Raw genomic sequence first — 17174 nt, 5'->3', positions numbered from 1 at the left:
TAGAGAAGAGCACAGAGAAAATGATGGATGAGCGCTTCATACTCGTCTTTCATTATGAAGGTTAATCATCCAGCGGAAAAACTCTGCTGCGGATGTAGTTCATTGCTCTGCAGATTTGTTTCCCTCTCAATAAAAACACAAACATTTGCAGATCAGCGATGAAAATGTATTACATGTTGGAGCAGATTTACAAAAACATATTTTCACAAAAGTATTCCTATCCGCTCATTATTGGCAGCTTGCCAAGTTACAGTTAAAAACTAGACAAACACAAATTATAGCATAAATAAAAATCTGAAAAGGGTGTGATTAGCCCGTTTTAATCTGATATCTTTAAGTCAAATATTGTGCAACCGTCTAAATGAATCTAGCTAATTAGTAGATAGTCCAGCTTTGTGGACTTTATTCTAAGTACAAATGTTATGTGAATAAATCAGAGGTTTGTTAGTGATAAAGCGATAGAGCAAACATTTCATGGAAAAAGTTTTTAAGAAATTTAAAGGAGTTTTAAGATAAAGAAACAAACATTTTATCATTTCATGAGGCATTTTTCCAACAATCATCTCAGAATGGAAAGAATATGGTGCAACTGAAAACTACAGAGAGATGGATGTCCACCTAAACTCATAGGTCAGGCAAAACAGTGTAAATCACAGAGGCAGACAAAAGACCCACAATAACTGTGAAGGAGCTGCGAAGATCCACAACTCGGGTGGGAGAATTTGCTGAAAGGAAAACTGTGGATTGATTTTTATTATGAATTAATAAGTAGGGAAACATATTTGAAATCTTTGTTTATAAATCTGCTACAAATGTTCCAATCCTATGTTGATATCAGAGATCTATAAAAGCTAAAAAAATATATTTAAAATCTCTGATTCAAGCAAGCTGATAAAAACCCTCTGCTTCTATCTGCCTCTGTTTGACATTCATGTAAGTCATTGGTTGATAAAAGATGCCTTAGTTGTGTTCATGCCGACTATAGTTGGTTATTGTTCTCTGTTTGAGAAATATGACTTCATCAAACCTTGGCTAACATGCTACTTTACAGAAAGAGTAATAATAATAGTATGTCTGATTAATGCTGATGTCGTATCAGGTCATTACTTAAAGCTGTAACATCAGTATCTCATCTGAAAAAGTTGTATTGGGACATCCCTATAATCCGCATTCCTTTGGTTTCTTTGTAGCTGGAGAAGAGAGTAAAGACACTCAATTGCAATATATTGATGTAGATGTGGTTCTGTTTAAGGGTTTTAATAAAAGAACAAGAAAGCAAACAAGATATTTTAGAACTTAATATTGACGGATGTTCAAAGGCTTGGATTGGCTATATTACAGGTGCAATGCTTAACAAAGAAAAATAGACTATTTACACACAAAAAAAGCAGTTCTCTCCTACAACACAGACTGCATTAATCAATCAGATGGCAGCAACACAATGTCATTACAAGTACCATAACATTTTTATTTCCCTTAAATAAAAAATAAAAAGACACATTAACAAACGCCATTACATTTTAAAGTCGGTACTCCCTGCACTGCCTTTATGGAAAAGGGGAAAGAAAATGGCCAGTGTTGAAAGAAATTACACTTGTTGGCAGTTTCCCACAAGTAAAATAAGAACCTGGCACATCTCATCTCTCTAGTCAGAATAGCAATTCATCAAACGCCATGCAGAGTCAATATTTTGCAACATCCATGTGTTGAAAAAACACTAAACTGCATCCTCATCACCATGAACATTGTGATCACGTTAAATCATGGTGATAGCAGTATCAACTATAGAGATTCTCTTTTCTAAACACCTTTGAAGACTACATATCTATCTAAACATTCTAATTTTCCAATTATTTACAAGATAAAAGTCAGAAAAGACATTGTTTTTGGTTGCAATGTGACAAAAACATCGAAATCTTTAGGCGCTTTGAATGGAAAAGCTGATGCACTGTGAATGCTGATTCAAGCAACCCAACCTGTTAGAGCCCATTCCCTGGCCACTTATCCCCAGCTGAAGCTTCTTTTATGAGAGGAGGGACAGAAATATTGTGATGGGGCATAACACTAATATGAATACCTCATAAAATTAGCAATAAGTCTTTTGCCTTGTGTACGGTTCAAGGTGCACATTACTGTATTCGTCGGGGACACAGCAGCAGCAGCTGTCTCTGTGTGATTGTGACGGTGCATTCATTTGCGTTTTCTCGCAGGGCAAATGTGTCTTTTGTGTTGCTTACTAGCAAGCTGGTTTGCGCTGTCCAGCTTTGCATCACTTTCATCATTAGCAGGCTTCAAAAACCCAGCTGGCCTTTGGTTTCACTCTCTTTGTAATCCAGCTGCAAGTATGGTGAATATTAAGCAGGGAGAAGAGCTGCGCAGGTTCTATGATGTCTTTCCAAAGAAGATATCAGGGCACTAATGCTGTAGTGACGATAAGCTCTGCTGTCACCTCTTTCCCACCAATAGGTGACATTTTGCTGAACGTGAACGGCATGGAATTGACAGGGGTGACACGAGGTGAGGCCGTGGCCAACTTGAAGAACACCTCGTCTCCTGTCGTGCTCAAGGTCTTGGAGATGCGTCCACCAGAGGACAGCATGCAGGAGTGCACATTGCCGCCTTGTCTCACGCCGTCCCCAACAGAGAGCACCAAGAGCCCACTACCTAATGACGATTACTCCCCACTGTGGGTCTCGTGGCTGCAGCTTCCCAGGTAAGCACCCTGCTGTGACCTTAGTCTTCACTATAGATATTTTTAAGGACAGTTCACGCAGCTTGAACAGGTCTATTTTTTAACCTCTGCCAGCTGGTGAACCCTGACGTTTTGACAGAAGCAGTAGGAAAGAAACTATCATTATTATTATTTTTTTTTATATTCAATACTAATAAATCATTAAACCTGCAAGGACTAAAGGCTTTTATTAATGTTATATAAGAGGCTTTTACGTTGTCATGGTAACAGCCTTGCTCTGACACTAATAAACAGCCACTCTTCTTGCTTATACAAAACTAAAAAGCAATTTTGATGTGTTTTCCCTTTAACAAGCTCATTAGAATGTGGTAACAAGTACTAAATGTTATAAATAAAGCAATGTATCCTTTCACTAATCGATTTGTGTACTACTTTAGTTTGGCTTATCGCATAAAAACCCAATAAAAAATTAGTTGTGTTAATGTGGCAAATTGTAAATATTTCAAGGCTATGACTTTTTTTTCCATTAAGCTGTGATCCACTGAAGTTGGAGGGTCGGCTTTATTAGCTTTTCTGCTGCATACATACTCTAGAAAGATGTACTGTTTGTAATTGAAAGGTTCAACTAAGAGATTAGTGTGCTTAATCTTCTTCTTGGCTCCTGCAGACATCTCTACTGCTGCAAAGACATCGTCCTGCGGCGGAATACATCGGGCAGTCTGGGCTTCAGCATTGTGGGAGGTCAGGAGGAGGTCAACTGCAATCAATCTTTTTTTATCCGCTCCATCGTGGAGGGAACACCAGCCTACAATGATGGCAGGATAAGGTATATTTAAATACTGCAGCCCATTAAAAAAATATTTCAGATTCCCTTCGATGTGACAAATTAATTAAGAAAGGTTTGTTATGTCTGTCTTTGAAGATGTGGGGACATCTTGCTTGAGGTGAACGGGAAGAGCACATGGGGGATGACGCACACAGCTCTGGTTCGTCTTCTGAAGGAGCTCCGGGGCAGAATCACTCTGACCATCGTGTCTTGGCCTGGCAGTCTGCTGTAACGGTGCTCTAAGCCATCCAGCACCGCTTTATCGGCAATGACAAGGAATGTGGAAGGCAGAACTGTAGACTGGCCGACCACCCTAAGCTTGCTGTGTGGGAGAGGAGCTCATGACTGTGCTGTGGCTGTGTGGATACCTCACTGCAGATGGGCTGAAGGACTTTGCCAGGACTTTGCAGGGGTACAGATAAGAGACTGGACTGTTACCAGAAGGATGACTTGCCCCTACGGAAATTCTAAACTGGCTGAACATTTAAAGGACATTGTCTGCATCTTGAACAGCATCCAGTGAGTGGGGTGGAAGGACTGAATGGAGACAAGACTTGTTGCCAATTTCAATAGATACATATTAGGATATGCGTTAAGCTGGACTCACATTTCTTTACGTAAATGTTGGGTGTCTATAAAAAAACCTACTGAACCAAGCACTTGTAATATGTTTCTTCTGTTTGTCGTACGGCCTTTAAACGTAGGCTTTATTATGTTTGTACTGACAGTGGTTGTCATCTTCATCCATTGAGCTGAAGACACGTTGCCAAGTAGTAGTCTGTGAGGTTTTTTTCTGTTGTCTCAGAAGCTATGGCTAAGTTATTGAAAACCACTGACAAAGAAAATGTATGAAAAAAATAAAGGATCAATGTGTTCATAACATGTAAACAAATAACATTTAAATAAGAACATTTGTGGAGGCCTTACTAATTTTCTTACTTTCAAGAAAAAAATTGAGTAGGTTTCTGTGTAACAGTGGATGGCCTGAGGTCTCTTTACTGTGGTTCTGTCTGTCACGCTTCGGTCTGTGTAGTATATCTGATGGTAAAAGGCTCAATAAAAATCATTTGGCAAAAAGAGTTCAGACTTTTCGATTTCACATGGATTCAAACAGCTACAACCAGAAAATTAACAATAAGCAGAGAACTTAGAGGATTATAAAGAGAAAAAAATAATCAATTTTACAATCTAAAACCTTTAGAGATAATTCTTTTCAAGCAGATTTGTTAGTCATATGCTCATTAAAATATTCATTTCTTTTCTTAGATAGTAGAGTTGCTTTCCAAGGCCTTTCAACATATTTGGCCTTTGCTTTATAGTTTCTTGTCTTCCTTTCCTCGCTGTCATTTTTCCCACTTATGTCCCTATGCCTGCTGATACTAAAAGTAAAGAGATAATTCAATGATAGATCTTTTTTTTATCATTTCATCTTTACTCTTTGGGAATATGTGAGTTTTAATCCTTGATGTTTCTTTGGGCTCTCTCCTTTTCATCTCTCTGCTTCTTTTTACCAGTGACTCCCCCAATTCTGTGACGTCTCTTCACATGCTCCCTGCGCTCCACTGGCTTCCTTCCTCTCCCTAAAAGAAAAAATACAGTTAAATATCATATGGTGCCGTAAAAAAGTATTGACATTCTTACAGATTTCTTCCAGTTTTACTTTTATCGTTTCCAGTATCTCAAATCATCAAACAAATATTATAAAGGAAAGTTAGTCAGCATGAATAAAAAAAAATACACAAAGTAAAAGAAAGGCAAAATAAGGTGACACATGCAAAAAAAGGAACCTCCACCAAAACCTTACAGCTGTTTTGCTTTGTTTGGCAGCAACAACTGCCTTTAGGCACTGGAGGATTCATTCTGGCCCCCTCATCTTGGATTGCTGGTAGGATTTTTTTTCTCTAAAATTAAAGCATTTTGTTGCAGGACAGCCGTGTGTTTCCAATGTTGTGTCAAAAATCTAAACAAACCTACAAAGTCCCTGTTGTGGGAATTTAACTAAAGTTCTAGGCTAACATCACCATGTTAACTATGATTTGTGGGTCAGCAACAACACTGACCCAAATTGATTCAAATTAATTCTATCTGACAAAACATGCAGAAATAATTGTGCACATGTGTCTTATAGAGGCAGACAGTAGACACCACTACAGCCTCTCTCTCTGACATCTAGGATATTAGGGAAAATCCAGATTCCTTGGGTTGAGCAATTGATACAGACTATATATATAAATATTAAACTTGTGAACTTTAAAAAAACCTTGGACTCATTTCTAAATAAAGAGTTCATTACCTAAAGTGATACTGTAGATATTTCCTAACCAATATATATTGGAAGCGTAGAACAGCCAGAGACTCTGACATCAAACCTAAAAAACTGTCTCAGCCCATACCTTAAACTGGATCTATAGATCCAAAAAAGTAATAGGCTCATAAACATTCAAGTCAAATCAAACATAACTCATACCATGTAGTAAAATTAATGCAAAGATGTTGTTTTAAAAGACCAACTGGTTTAACCGTTAAAAAAAACGACTGTTAAGCATACAGGTTTCAAGTGGAGAGGAACTCAAACAAATCATATTTTATTTGATAAACCATTGTTTTAATCTGCACTAAGATTTATGCAGTTTTGTGTTAGTGTTTAGAAGAACAGTAAAACACGAATGTTGTGTGGGTTATATCGATACCTCATAGTTTGAGGCAGCCAAAGAGCATTAATACAGTATGAGGCCCAGAGAAGACTGTTAGGTTAGGACTTTTAAAACAATGTTATTTGAATTAAATAAGTGAGGTGTCTGTTATTGTTAAAGATATAAACACAGTCTTCATTGAGATGAAAAAAACTTCTTCAGATAAGTAAACACCTGACAGAAAAAATAAAATAAAATTCTAGCACCTTCACGCTCTTGGTTTGAAAGCTGATAAAATCTTACTGAATGTATTACCTAAGAAAAAGTATAGATGAAGAACTTTTAGATGACATTCAGCTTTTGTTTTCATGCAAATGAGTTTCTTTTCAGTAGGTAGAGTGAACAGATGCAGCTAATGCTGTTCAAATGACAGTCTTTGTTTACTACTGTGTGGGTGAAGGGTAAAAAAATAAACTCAAATGTCATGACAGCTCTCGACAAATGAGAGTTCTGTCATGACAATTATCAGAGAGCCAGACCTTCAGTTGTTTGTGAGCACAGCTGTGAGTTCTCTACTGGGAAAATAAAAGCAAGCAGTTGCAGCTCACCAACAAAAATGATAAGTTCCCACAGTCTGGGATTTAAATAATAAGAATAAGAAAAAAAATCGGTAATTATAAGATCTCACACCAATACTTATTGGTTACAAATAGTAACCCAAAATGAGAGCTTAACAAAAACATCAGAAAATCTGCCTCAGATCTCTGATTGGTGCAAATATTATATAACAGTACAGGTTAAGACAACTTTCCCAAAACAAGTCATATGAAACAATGAAAGTCTTAAAAACAGGCAGCATGGTTTTGGATTTACAATCAACTTAACCTTTAGGAATGGACTCAATTAAAGAGGCTCAAACACCACAACAAAGTGTTTGATGTAAAGGCAAACATCAGCGTATAAATGTGGACAGAAAATGGTTAAATGGCTGAATGAAGTTTAAACTGCTTTGGGGTCCTCAGACTTGCTAAAGAGCTTAACAAGCTATTCATTTAATACAAAGAGATAGAGAGAAAATAGATTTAAATCCTCAGTGCATTGTTAAACATGCCTTATTTAGAGTTTTCTGTAATCAGCATAAATCCAGAGCCAAGACTTAAATCTGTCTCTGAGTCACCACTAGTAACATAGAAACAAGCACCATAAATTAAACTGTAAAAATCAGTTAAATGGCTGCAAGGGTCCATAGGCGAACTTTATTTGTATTGCTTTGTTAAACAAAACAAAACAAAAAAATTAAAATTAGGCTGAGCATACTGTATTTTAAATTTATCCATCCCTTATGCTGATGAAGATCCTCAGTCATCCGGATGACAGTCATTCTAAAAAAGTAAAAAAAAAAACAATCTTGGTTTCCAAGTTTGAAGACTTTTCCCTTGATACTTGTCTTGTTTTTACTTTATTGGAATCCATCCTTTTACCCATTTACCCATAATCCAATTGGTGGTTGGTAATTGCCACATTTAAAAATAACATTTAAATCTAACAATAACTAGAAAAAAACAACTGAAACTGAAGCAACAGCATAAACATGTGGTGCATTTTGATTGATTATATGTTTAAATTTAACTCACATAGTGGTAGAGTTTGTGGTGTAATAACCCCTTTTTTTCCAGTAATCTCAACTAAATGGTTTGTTGGTCAGTCTAAGTTCTAATTTAATAATAGTCAGTCATCATTATGTTTCTCATTGTAAGTTTGTACATTGCTACATAATTTGACCTAACTTAATTTAGCATTTTATTATTTAATGTTTGTTGTGTGAAACTTTTTTTAAGCTTTGGTCACTTTGTTTGATAACTCAACATTTTGAAACAGTTCAAGCATCAATGTATCTGTTTAAGAACAATTTTGAAAACAAAAGAGGTTTCCTTAAAGTGATCAGAAGAAAACAGTGATTCAAATCAGTTCCAGGCTTTAAGTCTGCTTGGGTTACAATAAGTAATTCCAGTAGTAATGATGTGTGTGCATAAGAAATACCTCCAGGGCATGAACTTAAATAGAAACTACATCAATAGGAACATAAAACAAATGATCACATTCAGCCATTTGAGATCAGTAAAAAGAATTACAATCAAAGCATGCAAAACAGAGAGGTCATATGAATACACTTAAAATGTACATGAATCATTTAAATTTGTAGAGAATATGACAGGCAGAAAGTGTGAAAAACTGGAATCTACAGTCACTTAAAGAGATATTGGAGAATATGGCTAAAATAGGCAAGCTCAATAAGGAGAGAGGCGTGAATGAAAATTCTAATGGACCAGCGAGGGCTCAATGCCTGGAGATGGAGTCTCCAGGGTATGATGAAAAATAAATTGCTGGATAATATCACTAAATTGTTTAGCCTTATTGATGTATGGAGAGAAAATAAAATGGATCACACATTTTATTCTACTTCCCATTATAATCATTCAATATATTTCAACAACATATGCACAAAGTACCACACTGCTGTATAGACAAAAATGGATAAGATGGATGGAAATAAATGTTTCAGTTCAATTCAAAGTAGATGAGTAAAATAAATACAAGAGAAAAATCAATAATAATGGTGAAATATCACCAGGAAATATATTATTAATATTTTCTAGACTGAAAGGCTTCTAGAGAAAGAGATTAGAGAATTGATTATGGAACATTCAACAAAAGCAGATAAGACTATTCTGACTACGTTAAAAATAGTGAGAGATAAAGAGGATGAGATTTTAATAGTGGAAGTTGAAGGATTTCTTACAAAATGGGAAAACAGGGCCAGCTGTTTATTGGCATTTTATCATAGAAAGTCCAATATAACACAGGCTTATCTCAAAAATACAGCACACAGTGGGTATGTAAATGATGGCATTGGCATGCCGTAGAGACATAGCAGAAGCATTTGCAGATTAATAGGAAAAATGTATGATGATTCTGAAATAGAACTTCATGAATGTGATATGGAATCTTAAAGAAAAAAAGACTGATCATCCATATTTTTCAAAAGAAGAGGCATGAATAATGGCCAGCCTATATCTACATAGAAGTAATAGACTTGGTCAAAACCTTTAAAAATAACAAAATAACAATGAACTGATTCTGTTCATAACTTTTATGGACAGAATTTCTAGGCCCAGCCAAGGTGTTGATCATGTCTCTGTTATTTGCAGATGATGTGGTTCTATTGGCTTTATCAGGGTCTGATCTACAGCTCTCACTGGAGTTCGCAGTCCAGGATGAGGATCAGTGCCTCCAAATCCAAGACTATGTTTCTTGACCCGGAAAAGGGTAGAGTGGATTCTCCAGGTTGGGGAGGATGTACTGCCCTTAGTGGAGGAGTTTAAGTATCTTGGGGTCTTGTTCACAAATGAGGGGAAGATAGAGTGGGAGATTGGTATTGAACATTTGTTTTTTGTGAGATCTTCCTAAATAATGGTCTGAAGTTGCTACATCACTTTCACCTAATAAAGAAAACAATCAACTGCTGCAGACCAGCAAGCCCAGTCTTCAATCATTTAAAAAATAAATTAATAAACAGGTATAATAGCAAAAAGAAGGGAAAAACATATAATCAAATAAATCTAACTGATCAAACTGGCTTTATTCCGGCATGAAAAAAAAAACAATATAAGAAGAATGCTAAACCTACAGTAGTTGCCATTCAAAATTTCCCCACTTTCCTTTATGGCCCTTTTGGCTGGTCACTGGCTGGTCCTCTACAATTCCTTTTTAAACATCAATATTTGTACTAAAATAATTTTTCTGTCATGATTGAACATTAACACCTAAAGAGAAGTGTCATCTCCTGGACAGAGCCTGTAATTCAGTGAAAGGGTGGAGTAAAAAAATATGTAAGGGGGGGGGGGGGGGGCGGTTACTCCAGTGGCTGGAAGTTGGAGGGGATTTTGCTGGGAGTTGGAGGGAAGTGTGCTGCCATTCAGCTGGTGTTTGACTGGGAACGGCCATTTTCAATGGCTGCTACTGTAATATCAAACACAAAATAAAAGCTTCAACCTATGATGATCAATCTAGACACCTAGAGGCTATTTTTTATTGTCAGACAGTAAAAACTGTTTTTTTCAATAATAACAATGTGTTTAATTGTGTTAAAATCATATATAAAAACTAAAACTCTCTGAATCAGACATAATGGATGTTGTTTGGATTTTTTTGAATCTAAAGAGAAAATTCAGACAATGGGACCATTTGAGCATCCTGTAGTCAGTACTGAACCATTGGCAGAATCAACAAGACAGAATGAATGGATACACAGTATAAAGGAAGATTAAAGAAGCTTCAATTTGTCAGGATGTCTGACAAATTAAAGCAAATCATTTCACACAGTATCATAATATCTGCTAAACATCCAGCATAGCTGAAAGAAAGGTTGGTTTCTGAATTAAATGGATTTAGAGATTGTTGTTATTTTTGTTTCAGCCTCTTCTAGTGACCATTCCTAACTTACTATTTTATGGCAAAATAGAAAAGATAGAGCTAAAGTAAAAATAGAAAACACTTCTATCCCCGAAGGATAAAAGAGCGTTAAACCTATGAGATTTAGGAACTATTTCTGAGCAGCTCCTATTCTTTAGATAGCGAAAGATGCAGATTAAATACGGGTGGAAGTGGAGCAAAAAACTGCCCAAAAATGCCACAAGATATATAGTTCTTTTAAACAAAAATAGTTAGAAAAAGATGAAAAAAGGACTGCGTGAAGGGAACAATGGACATATGGTCAACAACACAAATAAATCAATCCTGTCAACCTCTGCTTCTAAAATAAAAAAATATCTAAAGATCTAGATTATACAGAAACTACTACAGATTCTGTGTTTACAAAGTGGAAAATTTGTTATTTAAAACAAATCAACAAAAGGCTTAATACTTTGCAGGAGAAAAAGCATATTTCTTAAAAAGGTTAACACAAAGCAACACTTTTCATCTCTGATCTGTTTTTCTCTGAGAATCATGAAAAATACATATACTATACCAACTCTTGTTCTTGCTGTGTCAATGTTTTACCAACAGCTTTGCTTTAAGGAGCAATAAGAAAATAAATAATTATTTTAGATAGAAATAACAGAGAAATAGTGATGTAAAGAGCTGAAGGTATATTTTTAAATGGAATATGGAGAGACCTCAGACAACATCTCTCTGTGTTGTTCTCCATGTGAATAGCTGCTACTCATAGCTTAGCCCCTTTCTACCCAAACCACACTTTAAAATGTTTATTTATACAACATTGTGAAACTAAAGTTTGTTGGACTAACACACTGATAAGGTTCAAGAGGTTTGAAAAGAAGACACTTAAAGTTGTGACAAAAAGTGTCTGTTTCTATTCAGACATATTCAGATTTGTAATGGATGAAAGGGCAGCCTATGCAGAAGCAGCAGAGTATTCGGACTTACACATGTTGAGAGATATAGGTTGATATAGGTTGTCAGTCCACTACAAAGCTAACATTGAGACAGCCATGTAGATCTGCATTTTTAGCAGCTCATAGGTAGGCTTATATTGGAGTTAAAGCACAGATCATATACTCATAACTCAGACTACGGGTTGAGCTGCAGCCCCCAGAAAAAGATGGGCATAACATGCATGACTTCATGATAAAGGGAACCGTGTGTCACATTAGGGCCTGAAACTATTTGAACGGATAGAAAACTAAAACAGATGTTGTTTTAAGAATGTGCAGAACCCAAGAAAAGCCCTGAAGCCAGATTGAAAATAACAAAACACAGAATAACAGCTGATGGAAATCAAGACAGCCATTTTCACGTGCTTCTCCTGGCTTATGTTAGAGTTTACCATGTCTCCTACATCTAAAGCAAAAAATTTGAAAAAATGAATCAGTATATAGCGCCATCAATGGCGCTAAATACTGATACCTATATATATACCTCCATCAATGTTGAAATAAAACATAATAAAACATAAATTTAATTTAAAGTTTAGTTCAACTTCTACAAATTTAAACTGGACGATAATTTCCTCAAAGAAACGTCCCCTTCTAAACTATCCTTAAATCAGAAAGGGGGCAGTTTTTAAAGCTAGTAGAAAAGTCTTTCAATATACAACTTTTTAAGTGAACTGATACCGCATAGATAAATTAATATTAGATGTCACCATTGTCTCTTGCACATCTGGCCACATGTGTGGAGGAAAAGGCTGATAAGACAGACAGAAGCTGTGCCAGCTGGACTGAGCTACGTTAATGAGCCAAGGCTGAGATTTACTATCACGTCACAAGTGTTCACCAAATGGTCAATAGAGTGCTCAGCTTGTGCCCACGAAAAAAGGTCAACTTTGTCAAAGATGTATGATGTATCACTTGGTCTTTATTTGAACTTTAGCCATGTGTAATGCATTGATGACAGTACATGTAAGACAGTCTTTTATAACAGCAGTTTAAAACCAATAGCTGAACCTTAAAATCAACTGAGAAACAACCAGTGGGCAGAAACTGATGGCCTTTGTGTGACTCAGCATAAGAAATGCAGCCATAAATCTGTCATGCAGCATCTACACTCAACACTTGAATGAACAATAAGAGTGGCTACCAACAAAGAGACAAAAAGCTCCATATGTTTCTCTTCATTTCACACAGTCATACACAATGACTTCCAGTTTCAAGCTAAAAATACACCAAAACACAGTCATAAATCAAAGTAACTGGAAACATATAAGCTGTGCATAAGCACATGCGTGATACACGCCACGAAGTCAGATCATGTGAATTGAATTCAGGGCAAACTAGTTAGTAGAGCCCATATTGTGTGGGCAGCAAACACACAAAGGACCATGAATGCAAAGATATGAAGCAGTAATAGTGAAATCTCCTGAGTATTTCTATAGTGCCTGTCAAACACATGTGACTCCTGTTCTTCCCGTCTTATGTGGTTAGCCTACAGCTTCCCAGCTGTCCTAATGTCCTATTTCCCTCTCCTGACACACAAGACTGTCCTGAGCTTTAAGTACAATAAGGACTGAGTGATTTAAATACCGGTATTAGGAACAACCATTAGGAACATCCATGAAAGGTGGAACTATTGACTATATGGGAAGTACTTTAATTATAGCTACAGTATGTCAGTTTGAATAATTTGCCACTCATTTGCATAGGTAATCAAAAGTCAGTTAAACCAAAAGACTGCAGCACATATTTTATGTGAATGCCAAATTGAGGGGATTAATCATTTGTTCTGCCTCAAGCTTTTTCTGTTTACATCTATTTTTATTAGGAAATGAAGGTGATAAACCGAGACAAGTGGGAACCTGATTGCAAAGTTTAAGGATAATGATATGTGGCTTTTAATTATCTTTACAGATTAAAAACTGAACAGTGCAGTATCTACAGTGGGGCAAAAAAGTATTTAGTCAGCCACCAATAGTGCAAGTTCTCCCACTTAAAAAGATGAGAGAGGCCGGTAATTTTCATCATAGATATACCTCAACTATGAGAGACAAAATGAGAAAAAAAAATCCAGAAAATCACATTGTCTGATTTTTAAAGAATTTATTTGCAAAATATGGTGGAAAATAAGTATTTGGTCAATACCAAAAGTTCATCTCAATACTTTTTTATATACCCTTTGTTGGCAATGACAGAGATCAAACATTTTCTGTAAGTCTTCACAAGGTTTTCAAACACTGTTGCTGGTATTTTGGCCCATTCCTCCATGCAGATCTCCTCTAGCTCTAGAGCAGTGATGTTCTGGGGCTGTCGCTGGGCAACACGGACTTTCAACTCCCTCCAAAGATTTTCTATGGGGTTGAGATCTGGAGACTGGCTAGGCCACTCCAGGACCTTGAAATGCTTCTTACGAAGCCACTCCTTCGTTACCCGGGCGGTGTGTTTGGGATCATTGTCATGCTGAAAGACCCAGCCTCGTTTCATCTTCAATGCCCTTGCTGATGGAAAGAGGTTTTCACTCAAAATTTGACGATACATGGCCCCATTCATTCTTTCCTTCACACGGATTAGTCGTCCTGGTCAATTAGCAGAAAAACAGCCCCAAAGCATGATGTTTCCACCCCCATGCCCCACTGTAGGTATGATGTTCTTTGGATGCAACTCAGCATTCTCTCTCCTCCAAACACGACGAGTAGAGTTTTTACCAAAAAGTTCTATTTTGGTTTCATCTGACCATATGATATTCTCCCAGTCATCGTCTGGATCATCCAAATGCTCTCTAGCAAACTTGAGACGGGCCTTGACATGTACTGGCTTAAGCAGGGGGACACGTCTGGCACTGCAGGATTTGAGTCCCTGGCGGCGTAGTGTGTTACTGATGGTAGCCTTTGTTACTTTGGTCCCAGCTCTCTGCAGGTCATTCACTAGGTCCCCCCGTGTGGTTCTGTGATTTTTACTCACCGTTCTTGTGATCATTTTGACCCCACGGGGTGAGATCTTGCATGGAGCCCCAGATCGAGGAAGATTATCAGTGGTCTTGTATGTTTTCCATTTTCTAATAATTGATCCCACAGTTGATTTCTTCACACCAAGCTGTTTACCTATTGCACATTCAGACTTCCCAGCCTGGTGCAGGTCTATAATTTTGTTTCGGGTGTCCTTTGACAGCTCTCTAGTTTTGGCCATGGTGGAGTTTAGAGTGTGACTGTTTAAGGTTGTGGACAGGTGTCTTTTACACTGATAACGGGTTCAAACAGGTGCCATTAATGAAGGTAACGAGTGGAGGACAGTGGAGCCTCTTACAGAAGAAGTTACAGGTCTGTGAGAGCCAGAAATCTTGTTTGTTTGTAACTGACCAAATACTTATTTTTCACCATATTTTGCAAATACATTCTTTAAAAATCAGACAATGTGATTTTCTGGATTTTTTTTTTTCTCATTTTGTCTCTTATAGTTGAGGTATATCTATGATGACAATTACCGGCCTCTCTCATCTCTTTTAGTGGGAGAACTTGCACTATTGGTGGCTGACTAAATACTTTTTTGCCCCACTGTATTTATATAGTGTATAGAATGTATTTATATTTGAATAGCCACCTTTTTGTGAAAGTGCAGGTCCAACTGTATGCCTCTGACACACTCACACCTAAGGAGAATGTAGAGAAGCCAATAACCTTTTGGACCCATGCGTGCTCAGCTAGAACATGCAAACTTCATACAGAAAGACCCCGGGCCAGGAATCAAACCCCAAACCTTCTTGCTACAATGCAGCAGTGCTAGCCATTGCATGACCGTGCAGCCTATGTGCAAACCAATTTGGTTAAAACCATCAAAATGAGCAGATTTGAGAGTGGCCATAAAAGAAAGATGAAGTTCAAAGCCATGAAGATTGAGGTCACAATGATAGTTCTTAAAATAATAATTATTATGAAAATACTAAATAAAATACATATCGTTCACCTGATATAAGTAGTCAATCTTAAAGTTATACATAAAGAAGTAAAAATAAAATGATGAAAATAACTAAGAGTCAAGGTTAATATGAACAATTTAAAATACTATCATACTTCTATCAGTCTGCTGACTAATAGAAGAGCAGATTATAATCTATATTTTTTTTTTCCCTCCACCCACTCCTCTTAAACACGCTAATATACTGCAATACAGTGTAGGAGCTTAACAACTGAATAAAACATAAAGCAATGTTATGTTTTATTAAACCAAAGGAGGAAAATAAATCTTGTCGGAATGAGTGAGAAAAGCACCCAACCCCCGCCCCCCTGCATGAATGCCCTGCATTAGCAGTGTGACAAAATATAAAAAACACATTCACCACCTCAGTTCTGTAAGGCAGTGTTAAACACTGGGGAATATTCTGTGTATTTTTTTTTATGCATAGAGGTAATTATGGGAGAATTTATCTGATCCTACAGTTTCTTTATTTTGAGCAAATGTCTTTTGTCACACATTCAGTACAAGCCTTTGGTCAGCTGGTCGGTGTGCAAGGAGGAGGAACTATGCATATATGCATTATAATCGCTGGCTGCTTGCATAGATAATGATTAGACATCAGGTGACTGGTCAATGCTCATTGATGAGTTCAGTGGGAATGTGGGGCATCAGTGTTTGAGGCTATGTGAAGCAGTGCTCTGAATGTTAGGCGTCAGGGTAGTAGGGCACTACGTGATTTTTGAAGGGGAAATCAGAGTGACTCTTTTCATCCATAATCCCCAAAGAGAAAGAGGCCTAATCCCTTCCAAGAGTGTGTACATGTAATTATTGCTTGGCTAAAGCTAATGCATCTTCTTGTTTCCTCATTCCACAGCAAATGTTTAGCATATGTTGGTACTTTTTTCTCCTGGTGTTGCCATAGGTTTCAGCACTTGAAGCTCTTTTGCAATGGAGTGTATTTTTTTTTCACACGGGCTGTATATTTTTCCATGGCTCTCCCTGGGTTTATATTACAGTAATCAATTGATTATCTAAAATAAAAATCCCCTCTCTTATGCTGCATGGAAACAATTTAGCTCAGTTTATATTAATCATTTACATTCTTGGTTTTCTACATTTCCTTTTCGGCTTCGTGCTTTGAACTGAGGATCACCGAAGGTCCTTTAATCTACTTCTCTGAAAAGCTGAGAATCTACTCTTTTCTGATGCCAACATGAATTTAGTCCTAAGTCCAATAATGATTCAGTTTTTTGTTTTGTTTCCTGTAAATATCCTACTCAGTTTTCCTGTAAACGTACACAGATGAGTTGAAACATTTCCTGTCAGTTTTCTTTTTTACAAATCAGCTTTCATTTCATTAATGATAAAATATTTACTCTCAAAACTTCTTTGGTCTCAAATAAGCTTCTGCAATCAGTGTGAAAATGTTTTCTCTGCAATATATTTATTTTGATTTTAAAATGGTCTTCCCCTTTAAGCTAGCCTTTTTTCTTGAATTTAATAAAAACACAAAAATAACTCCATAATCTTTGGCCAGATGTGCAAGCATAAATTTCACACAAGTCTAAATTTAAGTTTGGAAAAACGACTGTCTTGGTCAGCTCAGTCTCAGTCCAATA

General features: G+C 36.8%; 2 protein-coding genes across 5 annotated transcripts in view; one reads left to right on the top strand and one right to left on the bottom strand.

Annotated features, from left to right (window-relative positions):
* Positions 1-4597, top strand: part of lnx1 (ligand of numb-protein X 1) — a 54475-nt gene extending 49878 nt beyond the window's left edge. For 3 of the 4 annotated variants that reach the window (XM_038280695.1, XM_038280694.1, XM_038280698.1), the window contains 3 exons: positions 2467-2713; positions 3360-3518; positions 3615-3756. In XM_038280695.1, coding sequence (XP_038136623.1) covers positions 2467-2713; positions 3360-3518; positions 3615-3750 — 542 coding nt within the window. In that variant the 3' untranslated portion in view covers positions 3751-3756. Of the gene's footprint in view, positions 1-2466; positions 2714-3359; positions 3519-3614 lie in introns of all 4 variants that reach the window. The other variant, XM_038280697.1, reaches the window with a different exon arrangement.
* fip1l1a (FIP1 like 1a (S. cerevisiae)) overlaps positions 1249-17174 on the bottom strand; it is a 32914-nt gene continuing 16988 nt past the window's right edge. Inside the window, exon 9 of the mRNA XM_038280700.1 lies at positions 1249-5098. Within this exon, the coding sequence (XP_038136628.1) occupies positions 4974-5098 (125 nt within the window). The 3' untranslated portion in view covers positions 1249-4973. The remainder of the gene's footprint in view (positions 5099-17174) is intronic.

The sequence above is a fragment of the Cyprinodon tularosa genome, unplaced genomic scaffold (genome assembly GCF_016077235.1).
Source record: "Cyprinodon tularosa strain WSP-4 unplaced genomic scaffold, ASM1607723v1 ctg163, whole genome shotgun sequence".
Lineage (NCBI taxonomy): Eukaryota > Metazoa > Chordata > Actinopteri > Cyprinodontiformes > Cyprinodontidae > Cyprinodon > Cyprinodon tularosa.
The sequence above is the reverse complement of the archived record's forward strand: the minus strand, read 5'-3'. Positions and strand labels throughout refer to the sequence as shown.